We start from the raw sequence: 12,926 nt of genomic DNA on the forward strand, positions 1-12,926 counted from the left end.
TCTACTTGGCATGTTGGGAAGAATGAGAGAGAAGTGTGCTGAGGAGATTTGGGGGTGTAGAGATTTTGGGGTGAAAGCAATCTGGGGTCTGCATATCTACAGTTCTAACAGTCACTATAGATTGGGTTTGTAACCATGAGCATAAAAAGAGACTCCTGAGCAGTGCCCAGCACCGTAAACCAGGTATTCCCAACAGGTTAGCATTATGCTAACAGTGTCCCACACCACAAGGTCTAGTGTATGTTGATAGATGCATGCAGTGACAGGCTAATGGACAGCGCCTGAATGCAACTGGCCTGAAGGCAACTACAATATCATTGCGATAGCTTTATAGTGGCTACTTTAACACTAGCTGTCCTATTGCTGTGGTAGTTGGTGCAGTTGTCTGTTAGAGCATACTGTTGGAATCAGACTAGGGTAGGGGAGGTGTTGGCTGGGGGGTTACAGTTACAGTCAAAAGGAATAGCCAGACAAGGAAACTCTGACATTGTGTGTGTGCGTGCATTTGTGTGCCTGTTGACAGCCTATGGAGTGAAGGTAAATATTTACTAAATATACTCTCCTTTGAGAGGGTAGGCTTAACTGGGATATTAGGCAGGGTTGGGTAGGTTACTTTCTAAATGTAATCCATTACAGTTTCTAGTTACCTGTCCAAAATTGTAATGAATTACTTTCCCCATAAGAAGCATCATTAGTTTCTCTGACTTGTGGTTAGACTTCAATGCTGAATTTAATGTCATTGAGAAAACAGAAAGGTGTCATATAATGTATTTTTTCACAAACATCCTTTCTGAATTTAAAAGTAATCCATAAGTAATCATCTAGTTTTTCAAAAGTATCCCCCAAATGCAATGACACTGAAACTATTCCCCTGACACTTGACCCCAGGGATGTGCTGACAATCACTGAAACAGCTATGTATACACGTGTGTGTATGCATGAATGTGTGTTAGCATGTGTGTATATATCACAGGAGGTTGGTGGCACCTTAATTGGGGAGGATGGGCTCGTGGTAATGGCTGGAGCGGAATTTGTGAAATGGTATCAAATACATCAAACGCATGGTTTCATGCGTTTGATGCCATTCCATTTCCTCTGTTCCAGACATTATTAGGAGCTGTCCTCCCCTCAGCAGCCTCCTGTGGTATGCATGTGTGAGCATGTAGTTTACCCGTTGCCAAGGACTACATGCAAAGCAAAACAAAGGCTTGATCTCAGCAAAATATAAACCGTGTGACACAGGCACCATTTTCTTTGAGTACACTGCCTGTGTGACTGTGTGTCTCTGGCTAGTCCAACTGATGAGGACAGTAACATCGTGAGAGATGCCATCTCTGGCACTGAGACTTTTTTGTCAAGGTTTTTTTTAGCCCGGCAGAGACAGTAACCTGATCTCTCTGCTCTCTCATTGTCACTGGGGCTAAAATGGAACAGCCTGGGCTTACAGTACATTGTATGGCTCAGAGTCTCTGATGAAGAAGTAACCTGCTAGCAGGCCGTGCTTGGTGTTATCACAACTTCAATGTACTGTGATGGTTAGTGATTACCATTACTAAGGTTTATACTGGCAAAGAAGGAAGGTTGTGTGTTTGTTGAGTTCACTTGCAGGAAATGTCACAGAGTCAACTCCAGACTTCACCATCCCTGCTGTAGAAAGAGGAGAATTGCAGCTTGTCTTCATACTATGCAACCTGGACTCAGAGGTAGAAAAAATATAGTAAAAGTAAATCTGTGAGACTCAAATTTGAATGATATGTTACATTTGGTATGGTATGTGATTTGTGGATGTCCATCATCCATTTTGTATGATATGTTATGAATTACAATTCGTATGATATGTTACGAATTGCAATTTGTACAATATGTTAGGAATTTGCAATACATATATGATATGTTACGAATTCCAATTTGTTGTGGCTAATGTTAGCTAGGTGACTAACGTTAGCTATGCTAGTGGTTAGGGTTAGGGTAAGGGTTAGCTAACATGCTTTGATTTTATTTTATTAGGATCTCTTTTAGACCTCATTTGGACTAATCTTCCTAGAGTCCATGCTAAGTAGTTGCAAAGTACTCACACCCTTTTGACTTTTTCCACATTTTGTTGTGTTACAGCCTGAATTTAAAATTGATTACATTGAGATTTTTGTGTCACTGGCCTACACGCAATATCCAATGATGTCAAAGTAGAATTATGTTTTTAGAAATGTTTCCAAATTAATTAAAAATGAAACGCTGAAATGTCTTGAGTCAATAAGTATACAACCACTTTGTTATGGCAAGCCTAAATAAGTTCAGGAGTAAAAATGTGCTTAACAAATCACATAATAAGTTGCATGGACTCACTCTGTGTGCAATAATAGTGTTTAACGCGATTCTTTAATGACTACCTCCTCTCTGTAGCTCTGTCGAGCATTGAATTTCAAACACAGATTCAACCACAAAGACCAGGGAGGTTTTCCAATGCCTCGCAAAGAAGGGCACCTATTGGTAGATGGTAAAAAAGCAGACATTGAATATCCCTTTGAGCATGGTGAAGTTATTCATTACACTTTGGATAGTGTATCAATACACCCCTCACTACAAAGATACAGGCATCCTTCCTAACTCAGTTGCCGGAGAAGAAGGAAACCACTCAGGGATTTCACCATGAGGCCAATGGTGACTTTAAAACAGTTTCAGAGTTTAATGGCTGTGGTAGGAGAAAACTAAGGATAGATCAACAACATTGTAGTTACTCCACAATACTAACCTAAATGACAGAGTGAAAAGAAACGTAATGGAGCTGAACACAGGCAAAATCCTAGAGGAAAACCTGGTTCAATCCAACAGACACTGGGAGACAAATTCACCTTTCAGCAGGACAATAACCTAAAGCACAAAGCCAAATATACACTGGAGTTGCTTAAGAAGATGACATTGAATGTCCCTGAGTGGCGTAGTTACAGTTTTGACTTAAATCGGCTTGAAAATCTATGGCAAGACTTGAAAATGTATTTCTAGCAATGATCAACAACCAACTTCACAGAGCTTGAAGAATTTAAAAAAGAACAATGTGCAAATATTGTACAATCCAGGTGTCTTCAAGCTCTGTCAAGAAAGACTCATAGCTGTAATCGCTGCCAAAGGTGATTCTAACGTATTGACTCAGTGGTGTGAATACTTATGTAAATGATATATTTCTATATTTCATTTTCAAGAAATTTGCAAACATTTCAAAAAACATGTTTTCACTTTGTCGTTATGGGGTATTGTGTGTAGATGGGTATAAATAAAATGTTGAATCAATTTTTTATTCAGGCTGTAACACAACAAAATGTGGAATAGGTTAAGGGGTATGAATACTTTCTGAAGCCAACATAAAAAGTAGTAAGTAGTTGCAAAGTTGCTTATTAGCAAAAATGCTAATGTTGTCTATTATCTGATTTGAACATGCAACCTTTGGGTTGCTAGACATTCGCTTTATACGCCCACCCATCCTCCCCGACCAAACTCCCTCATTTCGTTTTTGCCTTAATTGACCTTGTGTCTTATGTAACCATACCAAATGTAACATATCATACTCATTTGAGTGTTACAGATTTACATTTACTATGTTACGTTTAGTCTTTGAAGCCAGGCTGTACTATAGGGATTGCATTAACTATGCTGTGATATTGCTAATACCTGTATCAGTATTCTGTAAGCAAAGCTCTCTCTTTTCTCTCTCTCTCTCTCTCTCTCTCTCTCTCTCTCTCTCTCTCTCTCTCTCTCTCTCTCTCTCTCTCTCTCTCTCTCTCTCTCTCTCTCTCAAAACACACACACACATCCATGAAGGCAGGCAGTGTTGTACGGTAGCAGCTGCACCTCTATTTTTTACTGGTCTTATTATTCCTATTTTCATCTCTTTCTCTCCATCCCTCTCTCGTTCTCTCTCTCTACGGTCTGTCACCCCTTTCCTGTCTCTCTCCCAGTCTACCTCGGTCTCCCTCTCTCTTTGCTCTCAGTTTGTCTTTGTAAATATTTTTTGGGTGGGAGTGTGTGTGCTGCTCTCTACGGGGCACTCGTGGTTTGACAGCCCCATTACTTGTCCCTACTTCTTTAGCGCAGACATACTCCTAGTCAGAGGCCAGATAACCACATCAGTAATGATAGATCCACTTTTTTTTAATACAATCCATGATTAACATATTAGTTATACAGTCACTACAACACTTTTGTTACTAATGGATACCACAAGATTATTTTACTTTCGTACCACAGAGCTCACCAGTTTGTAGTCCTAAAACCCGGAAATGAGTTACCTCTGGTTTGTTCAGCCATTCCTATGGGGAATATTAATGGGGAAAGAATAGAGTTTTGGGATAAACGCCGAAATATAAGGTCTGAGGTTAACAGGCTTAGGAGATCTTATACATTTTGTTCTATGAGATATTTTTTTACATAAATGCTTCATAATTCACAAAAAGTGACGTTAGCTGATGTAGATTATCTCATAGAACAAAACGTATAAAATCTCCTAAGCCTGTGTTTACCACAGACCCTACAAAAACTCCATTCATTTTCCCTTAGGCTTTGTCCAACGAACCATGGTGAAGTTAGTGCCTACAAAAAGACAGCATTACTATTCCTCTCTGTGCGTGTGTGCCTGTGTGTTTGTACATGGTATATGTGTGTGTTTGTCAGTGGTGTAAAGTACTTAAGTAAAAATACTTTAAAGTACTACTTAAGTAGATTTTTTGGGTATCTGTACTTTACTTTACTCATTTACATTTTTGACAACTTTTACTTTTACTTCACTACTTTCCTAAAGGAAATAATGTACTTTTTACTCCATACATTTTCCCTGACACCCAAAAGTACTCGATACATTTTGAATGCTTAGCAGAACAGAAAAATTGTCAAATTCACACACTTATCAAGAGAACATCCCTGGTTATGCCTACTGCCTCTGATCTGGCGGACTCACTAAACACACATGCTTCGTTTGTTATGTCTAAGTGTTGGAGTGTGCCCCTGGCTATCCGTAAATAAAAAATGTAAAATAAAAATGGTGCAGTCCAGTTTGCGTATTATAAGGAATTTGAAATGAGTTATACTTTTACTTTTGATACTTAAGTATATTTAAAACCAAATACTTTTAGACTTTTACTCAAGTAATATTTTACTGGGTGACTTTCACTTTTACTTGAGTTATTTTCTATTAAGGTATCTTTACTTTTACTCAAATATGACAATTGGATACTCTTTCCACCACTGGTGTTTGTATATGGCGTGTGCATATACATTAGGTTAGTTGGCCGTGGGATTGTTGATGACGAAACTCTGCTGTTGGAGCTGGGCGGTCCAGTCTTCCTCGATGTATTTATGGTAGGGGTCGTTAGAATGCTCACGCCGCTTCGACTTCACCGTGCTCACCAGGATCGCCACGACGATGAAGGCAAACATTCCGATCATCACTATCAGATACCAGATGACGTTCCTGAAGTTCTCCTCTGCCAGGGTGTTGTCCAGAGCCTGTGCTGCCTTCGAGGAGTTCCGGCTCCAGTTGTCAAGGTAATGGCCCAGGGCACGGGTCAGAGAGTCCTCCAGGTGGAGGGTCATGTTTGACCAATTAGGCAGCATGATCACCTGGTGGGCGGGGTAAGGAGAGAGCGAATTGGATCAATGACAGAGGAGAAGACATTGACATTGGTACTGTCTTTCTGTGATCTGTGCACTGAATCTGCATATAAGAATACACAAACAAGCACATACACAGACAATACCGTATATACAGAATCAGACAGTGAACCTTCATACCACCCAGTTGTGACTTAATCAAGAAAGCATCTAACCTGTTCAGGGTTACCTGTATCGCTCCAGAGAGGTTGAGGAGATGTTACAATCACAGGCGTCAAGATAGAGGCAGGGTCCTGGAGGAGGGAAGTAGGACGAGAAAGAGACAAATACCACACAACCGACCAACTAACCAGCCAACCTCAGTCTAGGACAGAGAGCCAGGGACAAAAAGAAACACTGCTCATATTTGATCTACAGTGTTTGCCAGTGTGTGTGTGTGTGTGTGTGTGTGTGTGTGTGTGTGTGCGCATACGTGTTTCTGATGACCTTGAGAAAAGCATCAAGCTCAGCTGATATGGAAAGGGGAGTAGAGTGTTGAGGGTCACTCTCACCCTGCCACACAAACACAAACACACACACTGTAGCCTACATTTGAATCCTAAACAGTGGCACCACTATCAATTGTAGAATATGTTGTAATACTTGAGAAGTCATGTACTCAAAAATGATCTAAAAAAAGAGATACAATCTTATCCCTGAGCAAAAGGACATGACAAACATGCTAGCATTCAAGACAATAGTGCTAAGTGTAATAGTCTTTGCAAACGTGTATAGATAAAGTTTGACGTTAGTGGTGGAGCTCTTCTAATAGCCTACCCCACTGTCTTGCCTTCTGCAATTCACTGTAGTACTGACAATGTTCCTGCTTGTGAAATTCCATACCAGTACCCAAATGTGCCACTAGAGAGCAGACAAGTTATCCTGATGTAATGTCATCACGTATACCTCAGGGTTTAAATTGGGCATTCGGAGGTGAGGGAGACCTATTTGGAGGGTTTAGGGTTAAACATATGAACATAAGAGTTCATATTATGGCTAGGGTTAGGGTTGAATTGGGGTGTGGACATGAAGCTAGGGTTAGTGTTAGGGTTAGGACTTTTATCCTACTTTCTATCCTACTCCTCTTTGGACCCTTAAGGTGCTGGAGCTCAGCTTCACCTGGCTCTCTTTTTGACCCAAGGTGCAAGAGCCCGGAACCGGCTGTACCCCGCCAGTTCCTCACAGATTTGTGTTAGGCCTTAAGCTGTTCACCTGAGGATGGTTATACTCTATTACATAACCAGACAGGACTCTGTGTTGTCCATGTCAAACAGTTGAGGAAAGTTGCTGAACCTGTTCCCATGGTCACACCCCTGCCACTCCCCTGGGGTGAAGGACATGGAACATGATAGGTACAGCACTAATAAACCTGAGGTACTGTTTGATGTGGCTGAGAGCCAGCAAACACACAGACACACACACATACATACACACGCACACTCTGTGAGTCATTCCGGTATGAGTTTGAGGCCTTTTATGTGAATGATGAGACAGGTTTATCATCAGCTTAGTCTGTGTAATCAGGGGAAGGATAAGGACCAGAGAGCAATACTGCATAGTAGCTCCACTACATGGAAGGGTTAGCGCTCTCTCACCCTGCACCACCACCACTATCTTTCATGTACAAATGGAATATATCTACAGATATGCTAATATACAGTACAATACATGCATTCACAGTGTGCTCTATTCTCTCTGCTCTCATCTCAAAGGGTCAGGTGTCTAATATCAGTGTGTCCAACAAAACAATAATCTGCAGTGGTACACCTCTCTTTCTCAGTTCAACATTCATCCAGGTTATGTTGGCAGCTAATCCTTTCATTTTTTAGAGTGCCATCTCCTCTGCAGAAACAAAACGCTCAAAATGTACTTACACAGTTCTTTGTTTATCAGTGCATTCAGGAATCAACCATGAATACTAGCATTATTTTATAATGTTGTTTGTAAGTAAGATATTGTTTGGTATTATTTGTTATGTAATGAAACCACCACCCAAAAGCCAATTTAATGAAAGGAGGGCATGTTTGGAGACTGGAGGTGTTACTGGAGAACTAACACTCTCTGTTGGTGTGAATTGAGAGGTATAACAACACTGGAAGGTCATTTGATACGTCTCACCCCAAGATGACTGGAGGGACATTTAAAGACGTAACACGCACAGGCAGGGACAGAGGTTGACCGGAATAACAGAGGAGAGCTGGAGGGAGGACTATGTTACGAGAGCAGCAACACAGGAATCAATGTGTCATGGACCTCCTTTTAGAGACTCATGTTACATAATCAGAGAAATGGATGCACCAACCCCGCATGTCCTGTTTCTGTGTACATATGTGTGTGTCTGTGTCTGTGTGCATGTGTGTGTGAGTGTGTTGAGACCTAACCTCCATTTACCAAACCCAATTTTTCCTGTGTCTCTGTCCCGTGTCCCTATTTCACAACGTCATTGCCTCACGACTCACACAACACCACCACCACCAATGTTACGCACAAAGGAGGAACTATGTACATTGTTAAAACATCATTGGCTGTGGAATGTTAAATCAAACAATACAGTAAGAGGAAAATGACTAGCTAAGTGAGCTGAGCTTATGACAAGCCTCATTGACTGTCCACTGATTCCCATGTCCCCAATAGACTGCTCATTCCAACACTGATTCCAAAGAGAGGTAAATATTTCCTTTTGCCATTGAGGTCTTTTTTCTGTGGATTAATTCTATGATCTGCTGAATCCCAGACACGCTGCCCATAGTTTGGTCAGGAGTGTGTGGTATGAGCGGAATGTGTCGGTTGTGTGTTTGCGGTATATTCCACAGTGTTAGTTAATGCTCGGACCACATTCCCGCCATGGTTGATTCCGGACTGTCATCCCCATGAGCGGGAATACCTGGGAAGTGTTTACGTTCTCATAACCATTGGTCAATTACTCACTCACTGGTGTAGGACATTCTCAATCACACAAGGCAATTAACTGTACAGAGTACTGCATATCAAATTCATTCAAAAATGTTGCCGGTTTTTATCATTCAAGTCACTGACTAACCAGGGAATAATGCTGGCGTGATGTTCCCAGTGAATTTCCTTCTCAGTTTGGTGGGGAGTGGGCTCTGACACACACACACACACACACGTGTGTTGTGAGGATGATGGTGTGATGTTCCCAGTGAATTTCCCTCTAAGCTTGGTGGGGAGTGGGCTCTGACACAGACACACACACGTGTTGTGAGGATGATGGCGTGATGTTGCCAGTAAATTTCCATCTCAGCTTGGGGGCAGTGGGCTCTGATGGGCTCTGCAGTTGAAGCTCTGCTGAGTGAGAGGCAGCAGGTAGAGCACCAACATCTTTCCAGCTTTGTCTATCTCTAACACATCATGGAAAGTGACTACTGTGTGAAAAAGTTAACCTTCACGCAAGAGATTTGGACTAGTTCAGAGGAGCCATATCTTATCCCTGTCTGGTCCTGCTGTGACGTGATTGGTGTATTGTTGTCAGAACCAGACCTTGAGGCGATTCTTCTCAACCCTGTCATGGGCATCTCCATGGAGACAGAACAGAACTCCAGAGCTAAACTGATAAGTGGTGTAACTGACTTAAACATACTATAATTATTTTTTAAAACATGAATGTGAATTTATATTTAATATAAATGTAATATACTTGTAATATAGGCTACTTAAATGTTTACCAAAATAACAAGAGTAAAAGAACAAACACTAATGTAATAAACAACAATTAACAAAGAGTGGCCTGACTGCCAGTAATTTTCCACCAAGGAGGACGATTTCATTGGTTTCTGCTGGGGAGGGGGAAAGGCAGATGACTGATCCCAACCAATGAGAAACTGTTAGATCCCGTGGATTTCACTCACTTTGAGAATGTGAGACTGAGACACCATTGACACAACAGCAATACCACCCTGCAGGCAGCATGTATACACTCAGAGGAAACAGGGAGCTTAGTCAACCAATAACAGGCATTCATTAGGCTAGCTGAGAATATTAACAGCAGTGCTGATGCATGGCCAGCTAAATAGAGAGATACTTGTAGGAATATCACACATCCATTTGAAAATCATATTTTTGTGAATAGACCAATAAGTGAGATTGTGGCTTGGTTTGGTCAACGACATGATGACACTGAGCTTCTGTTACATGTTGTCACCTGTCCCCTTTCAGAATCCCTGCAGCCAGGGACGGCTTGTTCAATAGGGCGATATGGGCGACGCACTGCCAAACGGGAAAAGGAAGGGATTTTTTTTCTAATCAATTATATCACGGCAACAGCAGTTATCAGTGTTCACGTCTGATCTGCCAGCCACTAAATGTCAAATCAGGCTAAAGTCGTGCTTCAAATGGCCCCGCCCGTTTTTGGGGCGATTTCAGTCAAGTTGAAAATCGCCCAGAAGTCTCTCATAGCCTGTCATGTAAAATCTATTTTTTTCACATTTCAAAGCTTTCAATACATTCTCTATGGGTGTCTGTGGGCTTGCACTTACGCGCTTTCGTCATGCGTGACGTAACGTTGAACGTAACTAAGACAATGGCGGCTAGAAGCGTCTCTGTTGCGACCTGCAGTGCGGCGTTATTTTATGTTTTTAATTTGTAGACTTAGTTTACAAACATTCTGCCAACCATGGATTTCCAGTGGTTGGTTTTGGACTGATCTTGTTGATCGTGTACATACCCGCTACGAACGGACTAAATAATGAAAACGCTGCTGGCAGCTGAATCCCAATACAGCTGGGAGACTTGGCTGGATGAGTCCCGGACAGAGAAGTGGAGCCGGCCACCTTCACCCTGGTCAGAGCGGACCGCGATCCTGGTAAGAGAGCGACTCTGTACCCCGACATTGAACTGCTTTCTGTGTCATTGCGACCTTACTATCAATTCAATTCAATTTAAGGGCTTTATTGGCATGGGAAACGTGTGTTAACATTGCCAAAGCAAGGGAAGTAGATAGTAAACAAAAGTGAAATAAACAATAAATATTAACAGTAAACATTACACTCAGAAGTTTCAAAAGAATAAAGACATTTCAAATGTCATATTATGTATATATACAGTGTTGTTACAATGTGCAAATAGTTAAAGTACAAATGGGAAAATAAATAAACATAAATATGGGTTGTATTTACAATGGTGTTTGTTCTTCACTGGTTGCCCTTTTCTTGTGGCAACAGGTCACAAATCTTGCAGCTGTGATGGCACACTGTGGTTTTTCACCCAGTAGATAAGGGAGTTTATCAAAATTGGGTTTGTTTTCGAATTCTTTGTGGATCGCTGTAATCTGAGGGAAATATGTGTCTCTAATATGGTCATACATTTGGCAGGAGGTTAGGAAGTGCAGCTCAGTTTCCACCTCATTTTGTGGGCAGTGTGCACATAGCCTGTCTTCTCTTGAGAGCCAGGTCTGCCTACGGCGGCCTTTCTCAATAGCAAGGCTATGGTCACTGAGTCTGTACATAGTCAAAGCTTTCATTAAGTTTGGGTCAGTCACAGTGGTCAGGTATTCTGCCACTGTGTACTCTCTGTTTAGGGCCAAATAGCATTCTAGTTTGCTCTGTTTTTTTGTTTGTTCTTTCCAATGTGTCAAGTAATTCTCTTTTTGTTTTCTCATGATTTGGTTGGGTCTAATTGTGTTGTTGTTGTTGTTGTTGTTGTTGTCCTGGGGCTGTGTGGGGTCTGTTTGTGTTTGTGAACAGAGGCCCAGGACAAGCTTACTTAGGGGACTCTTCTCCAAGTTCATCTCTCTGTAGGTGATGGCTTTGTTATGGAAGGTTTGGGAATCGCTTCCTTTTAAGTGGTTACTATCTGCCCCGTGAGTTCCCCCAATTGTTTGTTACCGTTGTGTACTGTTGATAATCACAAGTTTACTGGAGAACTGAGACCAAGTAGAGACTTTGGACAGGGTGGATATGGTATAATAAAGGCAGTTTATTCAGAGGTAAAGATATCTGGAATCGCGTGCACGGACTCGTGCACGTGTGTAGGTCACCTAAATCATCAGAAAAATTGCCCCTCCTGAGAATTTTTTCAGGAGCCGCCACTGCCTGCAGCATAACTTTCATTAGCGAGGCAGTGTTCATGTGTATCAACCCCAATTTCCTGCTTGGCTTAATTCGAAATGAAATAGGCTTGAAACACTAGACCTATCTCTGAGTGACAGTCTTATCAAATGAGTGTGGGACAAAGGTGTTGATCATATGCACGTGGTTTCTATGTGTTTGATGCCATTCCATCAACTCTGTTCCAGACATTATTATGAGCTGTCCTCCCGTCAGTAGCCTCCTGTGGTTCATTCATTGCCATGGAACATAATTCATACTGTAGGACTCACTCATCAGGCCTCTACATGCCTTCCATTGACTGTAAGTATTCTATAATCATGTTTAAAAAGTATGAAGCAATTTGTTTGACTTAAAAGCAGTGTTTTACTGCAAACGTCAGGCATGTCACTCTACTGTGGAAAAGAGGGGGAAGAAGAGACAGTGGATGATGATAAAGAAAGATATGGAGGAGGCGGGAGAAAGCAGAGAGCTGTCACTGTCCCTGTATATAGCTTCCTCTCTTATTTTGATATTGAATACTGCACTGTTGGGTAGGGCTTGCAAAAATACAACTTGAAACTGGAGCGCTGATGTGATAGAGACATTTCTGAGGAAATGATCCCGTCATCTGTAAAGAAGCCTTGAATCATCCAATCCCCTCCAGCCTTGGAACAGATTAATAATAGGCCCAAGGGTTACATAACCAGTCAGTCAGGTGCCACAGAGGTACTAAACCACAGTGATTTATGAACTTGCCATATGACAACTATGTTATTTTTATACCCTTTTAATTAATTTTAATTAAATGTAAGGACAATTCTTTTTAAAAATACATTCGAAACACATTTACTTATTTTCCAAAGGAACTTTATTAGTTGATTTCTTTTCAACTTCAAAAATAGAACCCATCAAATTAACATATTTCTCTTAGAAAAAGAAACATTTTTACATCTCTTCTTTCTCTTCTCAATACAGTATTCAGGTCCCAGTTTTTCAAAAGCTATCTGGATTTCGCCTATCGAAAAGGATAAAATGCATAGAAATGGAATGAATATAATTGACAAATAATTGCATGGATGGGGACTCCCGTTCTATTCATTATATTTCTATGCATTTAATCCTATCTAATAGGCGATTCTCTGAGATATATAGACAATAATCCTCCATTTACCAGACTCGGAACAGGGATGGTTAGCGAAGCTTTCATTTTCAGCAAAACAACTACAGGTCTGAAATAGCATGTCT

At 41.2% G+C, this 12,926-nt stretch overlaps 1 protein-coding gene across 2 annotated transcripts; it reads right to left on the reverse strand.

Moving 5' to 3' along the window:
- Positions 1 to 4,125: 4,125 nt before the first annotated feature.
- LOC311129414 (potassium voltage-gated channel subfamily E member 2-like) lies at positions 4,126 to 5,973 on the reverse strand. 2 transcript variants are annotated; one of them, XM_084161698.1, is made up of 2 exons: positions 5,828 to 5,973; positions 4,126 to 5,607 (listed from the first exon to the last, which is right to left on the reverse strand). In XM_084161698.1, exon 2 carries the CDS (start codon positions 5,599 to 5,601, stop codon positions 5,269 to 5,271), a length of 333 nt encoding a protein of 110 aa, XP_084017824.1. In that variant the 5' UTR covers positions 5,602 to 5,607; positions 5,828 to 5,973; the 3' UTR covers positions 4,126 to 5,268. The 2 variants fall into 2 exon arrangements, with proteins under 2 accessions (XP_084017824.1, XP_084017823.1); XM_084161697.1 differs by having other exon boundaries at positions 5,814 to 5,973.
- Between the last annotated feature and the right edge of the window lie 6,953 nt (positions 5,974 to 12,926).

This window comes from Coregonus lavaretus, assembly GCF_964263955.1.
Source record: "Coregonus lavaretus genome assembly, chromosome: 5".
Taxonomy (NCBI): domain Eukaryota; kingdom Metazoa; phylum Chordata; class Actinopteri; order Salmoniformes; family Salmonidae; genus Coregonus; species Coregonus lavaretus.